General features: G+C 50.1%; 1 protein-coding gene across 1 annotated transcript in view; it reads left to right on the forward strand.

The window, feature by feature from the left end:
- The window catches only part of LIPE (lipase E, hormone sensitive type), a 15,043-nt gene extending 2,828 nt beyond the window's left edge, over positions 1-12,215 (forward strand). The window contains exon 2 of the mRNA XM_015851016.1: positions 12,150-12,215. Within this exon, the coding sequence (XP_015706502.1) occupies positions 12,150-12,215 (66 nt within the window). The remainder of the gene's footprint in view (positions 1-12,149) is intronic.
- The last annotated feature ends 393 nt before the right edge of the window (positions 12,216-12,608 follow it).

The raw sequence follows: 12,608 nt of genomic DNA on the forward strand, positions 1-12,608 counted from the left end.
ATAGGGACACATAGAGACCCATAGAGAGATATAGGGACCCATAGAGACCCATAGAGACCCATAGAGAGATATAGGGACCCCATAGGGACCCCATAGAGAGATATAGGGACCCCATAGGGACCCATAGAGACCTATAGGGACCCCATAGAGAGATATAGGGACGTATAGGGACCCACAGAGACCTATAGGGACCCCATAGGGACACATAGAGACCTATAGGGACCCCATAGAGACCCATAGAGACCCCATAGAAACCCATAGAGACCCCATAGAGACCCCATAGAGACCCATAGAGACCCCATAGCGACCTATAGAGAGATATAGGGACCTATAGGGACCCCATAGAGAGATATAGGGACTCCATAGAGAGACATAGGGACCTATAGCTGCCCCATAGCGACCTATAGGGACCCCATAGGGACACATAGAGACCTATAGAGACCTATAGGGACCCATAGAGACCTATAGGGACCCATAGAGACCCATAGAGACCTATAGGGACCCCATAGGGACACATAGAGACCCCGACAGCGCGCTCAGGGGGCTGCCCGCTGTGCACATCGTGGTGAGGGGCCCATAGGGACCTATAGGGACCTATAGAGAGATATAGGGACCCCATAGAGAGACATAGGGACCTATAGCTGCCCCATAGGGACCCATAGAGACCCCGACAGCGCGCTCAGGGGGCTGCCAGCTGTGCACATCGTGGTGAGGGGGTATAGGGACACATAGGGACCCATAGAGAGATATAGGGACCCATAGAGACCTATAGGGACCCCATAGAGATACATAGGGACCCATAGAGACCTATAGGGACCCCATAGAGACCCCATAGAGAGATATAGGGATCTATAGAGACCCCATAGAGAGACATAGGGACACATAGAGACCCCATAGAGATACATAGGGACACATAGAGACCCATAGAGACCCCATAGAGACCCATAGAGACCCATAGAGACCCCATAGAGACCCATAGCGACCCATAGAGACCCCATAGAGAGATATAGGGACCCCATAGAGAGACATAGGGACCCCATAGGGACCCATAGAGAGATATAGGGACCCCATAGGGACACATAGAGACCCCGACAGCGCGCTCAGGGGGCTGCCCGCTGTGCACATCGTGGTGAGGGGCCCATAGGGATACATAGGGACCCATAGAGAGATATAGGGACCCCATAGAGAGATATAGGGACCCATAGAGACCTATAGAGACCTATAGAGACCCCATAGGGACCCATAGAGAGACATAGGGACCCATAGAGATCTATAGGGACACATAGAGACCCATAGAGACCTATAGGGACCCCATAGGGACCCATAGAGACCTATAGGGACACATAGAGACCCATAGAGACCCATAGAGACCCATAGAGATACATAGGGACCCCATAGGGACCCATAGAGACCTATAGGGACCCCATAGGGACACATAGAGACCCATAGAGACCCATAGAGACCCCATAGAGACCTATAGGGACCCATAGAGACCTATAGGGACCCCATAGAGCCCTATAGGGACCCATAGAGACCTATAGAGACCCATAGAGACCCATAGAGCCCTATAGGGACCCATAGAGACCTATAGGGACCCCATAGAGACCTATAGGGACCCATAGAGACCCATAGGGACCCATAGAGACCCCATAGAGAGATATAGGGACCTATAGGGACCCCATAGAGAGATATAGGGACCCCATAGGGACACATAGAGACCCATAGAGACCCCATAGAGACCCATAGAGACCCATAGAGCCCTATAGGGACCCCATAGGGACATATAGAGACCCATAGGGACACATAGAGACCCCGTAGAGACCCATAGAGACCCCATAGAGACCCCATAGAGACCCATAGAGACCCATAGGGACCCCATAGAGACACATAGGGACACACAGGGACCCCATAGGGACACATAGGGACACATAGGGACCCATAGAGACACATAGGGACCCCATAGAGACCTATAGAGACCCATAGAGACCCCATAGAGAGATATAGGGACCCCATAGAGATACATACAGACCCCATAGAGATCTATAGGGACCCATAGAGAGATATAGGGACCCATAGAGACCTATAGGGACCCCATAGGGACACATAGAGACCCATAGAGACCCATAGAGACCCATAGGGACCCATAGGGACCCATAGGGACCTATAGAGACCCATAGAGACCTATAGGGACCCATAGAGACCCATAGAGACCCATAGAGAGATATAGGGACCTATAGAGACCCATAGGGACCTATAGAGACCCATAGAGACCCATAGGGACCCATAGAGACCCATAGAGACCCATAGAGACCCATAGAGAGATATAGGGACCCATAGAGACCTATAGGGACCCCATAGGGACCCATAGAGACCTATAGAGACCCCATAGAGACTCATAGAGACCCCATAGGGACCCATAGAGACCCATAGAGACCCATAGAGACCCCATAGACGGAGAGCCCATAGCAGACTCATAGAGAACATAGAGAGATATAGGGCGACGCCATAGAGACCCAGTAGAGCCCCCATGAGAGAGACATGGGAACCCACAGGGACACATAGAGACTATAGGGACCCATAGAGACCATAGAGAGATAGTAGGGAGCCCCATAGAGAGACATAGTAGACCTATAGGACCGCATAGAGAGTACACTAGGGAACCCTCAAAGGACCATAGAGAGATATAGGTGACCAGACACGCCAGTTGAATCATGGAACATCGCGAAATCCGTTAGGAACAGCATTGAATCGTAGGGAGGCGTAGCTTGGAGTATGTGCCATATAGGAACCCATAGAGATACATTGATGAGGGACCCGCAGAGTTACACGACGGCATCGAGACTAAGAGTCGAGGTATGAGAGGGCTGCCCGCAGTGCAGCATCGTGGTGAGGAACTATTGAGACCATAGAGACCTATTGTAAGGCCGGCGCTCTCCCATGCCACCGCGTGCGAGAGATCTGAGCACTATGATATATAAACAATCGGATCGGCCCATAGAGAGAAGATAGGGACCTATAGGGACTAATAGAGACCCATAGAGACTCCATAGAGACTCTATAGGGACCCCAAAGGAACACATTACAGGACCCGACGACCAGCGCCGTCAGCGCGCGCTATGCCCCCCGGCACTGCACATCGTGGGCTGAGGGGCCCAATAGGGATACATAGAGACTATAGGGAACCCATAGAGACCGCATAGAGACCCCCATAGAAGAGATATAGGGACACATAGAGCACCTATAGGGACTATAGAGACCTAGGGACCATAGAGGAGATTAGGACCGTATAGGGACCTCCATAGAGAGATATGAAGGGCCCATAGACACATAGAGGAGATATAGGGGATCTAGGGACCCCATAAGAGAGATATAGGGGACCCATAGGGACAGAGCAAGAGACATGCGGGACCCATAGAGAGCCCATAGAGACCCCATTGGAGGAGACCATAGAGACGCCATAGAGACCCATAGAGCCCATAAGAGATATAGGGACCCCATAGAGACCCATAGAAGACCTAAGGGAACCCAGTAGAGACCTATGAGAGACATAGGGACCCATTCGAGAGACCCTATAGAGAGGCCATAGGGACCCATAGAGACCCAGAGACCTATGAGACCCATAGAGACCCCCATAGGAGATACATAAGGGACCATAGCGGACCCATAGAAGACATAGGGGACCCCATAGGACCCATAGAGACCCATAGAGACCCATAGAGACCCCATAGAGACCCATAGAGACATAGGAGACCCCCATAGAGACCCATAGAGACCCCGTACGAGACCCATAGAGAACCGCATAGAGACCCCTATAGAGAGACATAGGGACCCCCATAGGGACAGCATGAGAGCCTATAGGGACCATCAGATGACCCATAGAGAGATATAGAGACCCATAGAAATCCCATAGAGAGATATAGGGACCATAGAGACCTATAGGCCATAGGGACCCAATAGAGACCTTATAGGACCCCATAGGGGACACAATAGAGACCCGACAGCGCGCTCAAGGGGGCTGCCCGCTGTGCACATCGTGTGAGGGGCCATAGGGGATACGATAGAGACGCTTATAGGGACCCATAGAGGACCCCCAAGAGACCCATAGAGAGATATATGGGACAGCTAGAGACCTATATGGGCCTATAGGGAACACTAGGAGATCTAGGGACACGATAGAGACGATATAGGACCTATGGGACTCATAGAGAGATAGTAGGGACCTAGGGACACATAGAGACCTATTTGTTGGATTCCCGATATGAGGATCCTGGGTTGCATAGAGACCCCATAGAGATCCCATAGAGACCATAAGAGGAAGACCATAGAGACCCCCAGACTAGAGAGATATAGGACCCATAGAGACCATAGAGACCTATAGGGACCTCATAGAGACGCTATAAGAAGGACATAGGGCGACCACAAGAGACCTTATACGAGAGGCATAGGGACGCCATAGAGACCATCAGAGACCCTATAGAGACCATAGCGACCCCATGAGAGATACAATCGGGACCCCCATAGGGACCCATTAGACGAGACATAGGGACCCCATAGGGACCCATAGAGACCATAAGATGACCCATAGAGGACCCACCATAGAGACCCATAGAGACCCCATAGAGAACCCCAGTAGAGACCCATAAGACCCCGGGTAGAGACCCATAGAGACCCACTAGAGACCATAGAGAGACATAGGGACCCCCATAGGGACACATAGAGACGTATAGGGACGCATAGAGACCATGATGAGAGATATGAGAGACCCAGTAGAGAACCCATAGAGGATATAGGGACCCATAGAGACTATAGGGACCCATAGGGACCCATAGGGACACATAGGGACCATAGAGACACAAGGGGCCCCCCATAGAGGACCTAAGAGACCCATAGAGACCACCCATAGAGAGATATTAGGGACCCATAGAGTCATACAGACCCATAGCAGAATCTATAGGGACCATAGAGAGATGATAGGGACCCATAGAGACCTATTAGGGACCCATAGGACAATAGAGACCCCTAGAGACCCATAGACGAGCCCATGAGGACCCATAGGGACCCCATAGGGGACCTATAGAGGAACCCATAGAGACCCTAATAGGGACCCCAGTTAGAGACCCATAGGAGACCCATAGAGAGATATAGGGACCTAGTAGAGAACCATAGGACCTTATAGAGGACCGCATCAGAGACCATAGGGACCCACTAGAACATAGAAGACCATAGACCCATAGAGAGATATGGGACCATAGAGACTATAGGGGCCCCATAGGGAAACCCATAGAGACCTATCGAGACCCATAGAAGACTGCATAGAGACCCCATAGGACCATAGAGACCCATAGAGACCCATAGAGACCATAAATCTCTCCCTCCATATGGACCATAGCGACCTCCATAGAGACCGCCATAGAGAGATGATAGGGGACCCCATAGAGCCCATAGAACTCCATAGAGAGACATAGACCCCACAGGGACAGCCATAGAGACCTATAGGGACCATAGACGACCCTAGAGAGATATAGGGACCCCATGAGAGACATAGAGACCTATAGGACCCATAGAGAGCACATCAGGGAACCCATAGGGACGCCATGAGAGAGATATGGGACCCCATAGGAACCCATTAGAGAAGAATAGGAACCCATAGAGATACCATTGGCAGAGCCCCGACAGCCGGCTCAGGGGGCTGCCGCGCAGTGCACATCGTGGTGAGGGACCTATAGAGACCCATAGAGACCTATAGGGACCCCATAGAGAGAAATAGGGACCTATAGGGACCTATAGAGACCCATAGAGACCCCATAGAGACCTATACCACAGGGACCCCATAGGGACACATAGAGACGACACGCGCTCAGGGGCTGCCCGGCAGTGGCAACATCGTGGTGAGGGGCCCATAGGGAATACATAGAGACCTATTAGGGACCCATAGAGACCCCATAGAGACCCCAATACGAGAGATATAGGGAACACATAGAAGACCTATAGGGACCTATAGAGACCCATAAGGGACCCATAGAGAGATAAATAGGGACCTATAGGCGACCTCCATAGAGACGATATAGGGACCCCATAGGGACACATAGAGAGATATAGGGACACTATAGGGCCCCATAGAGAGATATAGGACCATAGGACACATAGAGAACCTATAGGGACCCATAGAGACCCATAGACGACCGGGAGGAGAGAGGCATAGAACCCATAGAGCCCATAAAGAGACCCCATAGAGATGATATAGGGACCTCCATAGAGGACCATAGAGGACCTATAGGGACATAGAGACCTATAGAGAGACATGGGATCCCATAGAGACCTATAGATGAGGCATAGGGACCCATATGAGACCCATAGAGCCCTATAGAGACCCAATAGAAGACCCCATATGAGATACATAGGCGACCAATAGGGACCCATGAGCGAGACATAGGGACCCCATAGGACCCAATAGAGACCGCGGAATAGAGACCCATTAGAGGACCGCCATAGAGACCCATAGAGACCCAAGAGACCCCATAGAGACCCCATAGAGACCCGAGAGACCAAGAGAGCCCATAGAGACCCCATAGAGAGACATGGGACCCATAGGGGACACATAGAGACTATACGGGACCCATAGAGACCCCATAGAGAGAATATAGAGACCCATAGAGACCCATAGATGAGATATAGGGACCCATAGAGACCTATAGGGACCCCATAGGACGCTGGTGCGATCTAGTAGACCTATAGGGACCCCATAGCAGTGAGCACAATGAGAGATCCTCGACTACGGCGCGCTCAGGGGGCTGCCTCGCTGTGCAATCGTGGTCGGGGACATAGGGATACAGAGGGACTATAGGGACATCCATAGAGACCCATAGAGCACTCCCATAGATGAGATATAGGGAGACAGCAGTAGAGCCCTATAGGGGCCCATAGGGAAGACATAGAGAGACTATAGGAACATAAGAGAGATTACGGACCTATAGGACCCCCATACGAGAGACTATAGGGACCCCAGTAGGGAACATAGAGCCTATAGGGCCCCATAGAGACCCATAGAGCCCATAGAACGACCCAAGAGACCCATAGAGACTAGATGCCATAGAGACACCTAGAGATGATTATAGTGGACCCCATAGAGACCCATCGAGACCTATAGGGACCATGAGACCTATAGAGAGACATAGGACCCATAGAGACCTTATAGAGAGGTCATAGGTGACCCATAGAATGACCTGGGCATAGAGACGCCTATAGAGACCTTATCGAGACCCCATAGCAGATACATAGGGATCCTCCAATAGGGACCATAAGAGACATAGGGAACCGCTTCCATAGGGACCCATCATGAGACCCATCAGAGACCCATATGAGACCAATAGAGACCCATAGAGACCCATAAAGAACCTCCATAGAGACCCACTAGAGACCCCTTAGAGACCCATAGAGACCCATAGAGACCCCATAGAGAGACATAGGGACCCCATAGGGACACATAGAGACCTATAGGGACCCATAGAGACCCATAGAGAGATATAGAGACCCATAGAGACCCATAGAGAGATATAGGGACCCATAAGAGACCTAAATAGGGAACCGGCCCATCGGGACCCATAGAGACCTATAGGGACCCATAGGACAATAAAAAGAGACACTCCGACAAGCCGCGCACAGGGGGCTGCCCGCCTGTGCCATCGTGGTGAGGGGCCCATAGGGATACATAGAGACCTATAGGGACCCATAGAGACCCATAGAGACCCCATAGAGAGATATAGGGACACATAGAGACCTATAGGGGCCCATAGGGAAACATAGAGAGATATAGGGACACATAGAGACAAAATATAGGGACAATAAGGACACATAGGGACCAGGCGACCTTCATACGCTTGCCCCCATGGATAAGGACCCACATAAGAGACCCCATAGAGAGGCCACAGAGACCACCACTAGGGACCCATAATGGAATACATCGGGACACATAGAGACCACAATAGAGACCCCATACGGGAACCACATAGGGACACAAGGGACCATAAGGAGGAAAAACAATAGAGACCTATAGAGACCACTTAAGACCCCTAGAGCCCATACGGAACACCAATCCCCCATCACCTCTCCCCACTAGGGGACCGCAACCCCATATACCCCATAATCTCCCCACTAGAGCCCCATGAGAGGACCAACAACCATTAGAAGGCCCCATAGAGACACCCATATCCCCACCCATATCTCCGCATATTACCCCACAGTACTACACCCAATAGGAAAAACACACCATCTGCCCCATAAATCCACCCATAGAGCCCCATAGGAAGACCCATAACATCAACTCCCATTATCTCCAACATCAGAGACTCACATCCCCCCCATATCCCCCCAATATCAAAAACACATAACCCCATACGGGACCAACAACCATATTAACAACCATAAGAGCCCCATAGGGACCACCCATAACTCCACTTCAACCCATCATATCTCACAAATCAAAGGCGACACTCATATCCCCCCAGTAAGAAGAACAATAGGGACATCATCAAATGATTCCCCCATATGAGCCCCTTAGGAACCCCATATCCCCACCATCTCGACCCCATAAACAGAAGCCCCATAAAGGAGACCATTCCAGAGCCCATACAGAGCCCAACTCAAACCCACCACAAAGGCAGACCACAAAAACCAACACCCATCAAACACAAACAACCCAAATAATAACCCCATCAAAATTCACGCATATGACCCCCGATCTCCCCCAATAGAAACCCCACCCACGATCACTGCCGCACCATCAATTCCCCCCAAAAAGATAACAAGACAAACAAACCATAGGACGACCCAACAATCAATCACCATCCAACCATATCACCATCCCAATCCACATCCCACACACCGAAATAGCAGACGCATCAACCACTTACACAGCCCATATACACCACGTCCCCATATCAAACCCACATAGGGACCAATATCAACCAATAAACCCATGTCCCACCCTTAAATATTAACAAAATATCCCCCCATATCATTGCCCCATAATCCCACCATGATACATCCCCCATATCCCACCATAACCCCATATCCCACTCTCTCCCCATAGGGACCGTCATATCCCCATATTCTCCCATCAGGTTAACCATACCCCCCAAACCTCCCCTATCTCCCCCAGAGCGTGTGAGCAGGACCACCCTGTTTGGACGTACGCCACAACACCGATGTCGCTAGGCTTACACAATAGAAGGCCCACCACTAATACCCCCCCATAGAGCCCCATAAAAGGAGCCCCATGACGACACCTAGGGACCCCCATAATCCCACCATAGAGACCCATAGGGACCCCATATACCCCATAAGACAGCCACCAACCATATCCCCCATAGAGCCTATAGGAGAACCACTACATAATCCACCCTAATAGAGAACCCATATTCCCCATATCTCCCCATAGAGCCCCTTAGGGACCCCATATCCCCATAGGGCCCCTTAGGGATCCCATATATCCCCCCATAGGACCTCCATACAACCCCATAATTCTCCGCATAGAGCTTCCCCTTAAGGGACCCCATATCCCAAGAGCCCATAGAGCCCCATAGTAACGCCCATAGAGCCCCTTAGGGACCCCTATCCCCCATAGATCCCTCAATACTACACCTTCAAACATAGAGCACCCCTCATCGAGGGTCCCCTACCATATGGGTCCTGAGCCACCATAAAACTCCCCACGCCCTATCTCACCTCCCATGGCGTCGTGAGCAGATGAACACCCTCGTTGACGACGCCAGTGTCCTTCAGGCTCCCAAAACAATAAGAGTCACAACCATAGAGCCCAGTAGGGGACCCAATAATCATATATATACATAAGACACCACATCACATACACCTTGCCAATACATACCCATTAGAGCCCATACGACGACCACATAATCCTCCCATCACTCTCCCCATAGAAAGACACCACCTCACCTCCACATCCCATATACACCCCATAAAGGCGCACACACCATACACTCCATAGTACGGGGCCACCATCCATACATATAATTCCCATGAGCCCCATAGGGACCCCCCACATATTAACATACCCCGTCTCACACTAATAGGAAACAGCACCACCATACCACTCCACCCATTAGCAGCTTAGGAACCCATATCCACATACAAACCAACCAATAGAGGATAACGAGACCCCCCATCTAGACATCAGACGCACCATACGAGCCCATAGACAGCCTTACTAGGGACCCCATAATCCCCCCCTATCTCCGCATATCCCACCGTCTCCCCCCAATAGAACCCATATCGCCCCCATATCCCCCATAGGAGCCCCATAGGGACCACCATGATCCTCCCAAACACCATAACTCATTCCCATTTAATCTCCCAAGAGTCCAACCCATCGCCATAAACCCCCCATATCAACCCCATAGGGACCATATCACCATAACCCCCATAATCCCCACATATCACCCCATATCCACCCCCATATCCCCACCATATCTCCCCATAGGGACCAAACCACCAACACATAATCCCCCCATACTAACCTACACCACAACAAGAAAGAAACCCAAAAAACAAATACTCCAGTCATACCCCCAACTTGACAAGTATCCCACACCAACCACACAATATAACCACACCATTCCATCAACACCCCACCATAAGAGGAACCACAAACCAACGAAAACCCAATAAACATCCCCCCTACCATAAATAACCCATCAACATAATATAATACCCTCCCCAACATACACAACTTTCACGCCATCAAAATATCCAACATAATCCCCACCACATATCCCCATAATCTCCCCATAGGGACTCCATCTCCCCCCATAAATCCCAAACCATCATCCCCCATAATACACACACCCCATATTCCCCCCCATAAACCTCCCACATACTCCCTATTCTCCCCAAAAACACTACAAAGGATGTGTAGAAAGACAAAGACCCCCTGTCCTGGACGAACAGCCAACCATGACAAGTGTACCTTGGCTCATAAGCCCCATAGGGACCATAGGGACACCCAAACACTCAAACACAATAAACAATATCACCCCACATAGCGAGCCCCTTAGGCGACCCCATATCCCCCATATCTCCCAATAGAGCCTCTTAGGGACCAAAAAGATCATAGACACATCCTCCATAGAGAGACATCACACCGCCCCCATAGGGGAACCTTAAATCACACAAACAACCATACAAATACAACAAAAAACTACAATATCACACAAAAACCATCACATCCAACAAATAACACCCAAATACACAATACACAAAGAGACAAACCACAAAAAACACAATAATAAAAACTGCACAAACACAAACTACAACTCAACCAACCAGACCACCATAATAAAATAGATCCGCACCTCACTCACGAACTGACAACAACCCACAATCAAAACCACATAATAACTACATAATCACCAGAGCCACAATAACAGACACCCACAACCTCACAACTAGAGCCCCATAGGACCTAAAACCCATAAGCGCCCCTAATAGCAGTGAAGCTCAACCCCATTAACTACCATACATCACCCACCAGACACGCCACCCACATCACGCGGAACCACAACAAACACCAACACCAAATATTCAACCCATAGAAAACAAGCACCAGAACACTAAGCGTCAGAATCACACAACACACCACCAACTATACACCCACCATCTAACAAACCACACTCACATACATCCCAGCCCACAATAGCAAACCCATAAATACACCCCATAATCCCCCCATATCCCACAAACATAAAGAGAAACCAAACATAATACCACCCTATAATCACCCACCATCCACCATAAACGAAAGACCCCTATGGAACACCATATACCCCGAGCACACCTCCAATACAAAATATCCCACCAAATCTACGAAGCCCCTTAACGAGGAACACCACACCTATACCCACAACACTAACCATCAAACGACACAACGCATAGAACACACATAAGAGAGACACACAAACCTATAACAAAATACTATCCTACCATAATCCCCCATATCCCCCCATAGGACCCATATCACCCTATCCCACCCATTCTCCACCCATAGAGATCTCCCCATAAGTGAGACACACATAAAAATCAACAAAAATCCCCACACACTAAGATCCACCCCTAACCCCCCTTATCTCCCCCCTAGAGCGTGTGAGCAGGACCCCCTATTGGACGACGCGTGTCCTTTCGGGCTCGCCATAGAGCCCCCATAGGGACCATATCCCCATATCCCCATAAACCCCTTGGGACCCTAATATCCCCCATATCCCACCATAACCAATCTCACCCAAGATAGGAGAACCATCAATCTATCCCCCCATATCTTCACCATACGGGACTCCATATCTTCCCCAATATCCCCCAATAATATCCATAGAGACCACACACAACCCTAATATAACACCACACACACATATCCCCCCATGAATCCCCCCATAGGGACCTAAAGCATATCCCCATAATCACCCACCATATCCCCCATATCCCCCCTAGGGACCCAATATCCCCCATATCCCCAATATCCACCCAATATCCCCATAGGAGACCTCAATATCCCCCATATCCCCCATAGAGACCCTATAGGACCGCCTCATAGAGTCCAATAG

The sequence above is a fragment of the Coturnix japonica genome, unplaced genomic scaffold, assembly GCF_001577835.2.
Source record: "Coturnix japonica isolate 7356 unplaced genomic scaffold, Coturnix japonica 2.1 chrUnrandom642, whole genome shotgun sequence".
NCBI lineage: Eukaryota > Metazoa > Chordata > Aves > Galliformes > Phasianidae > Coturnix > Coturnix japonica.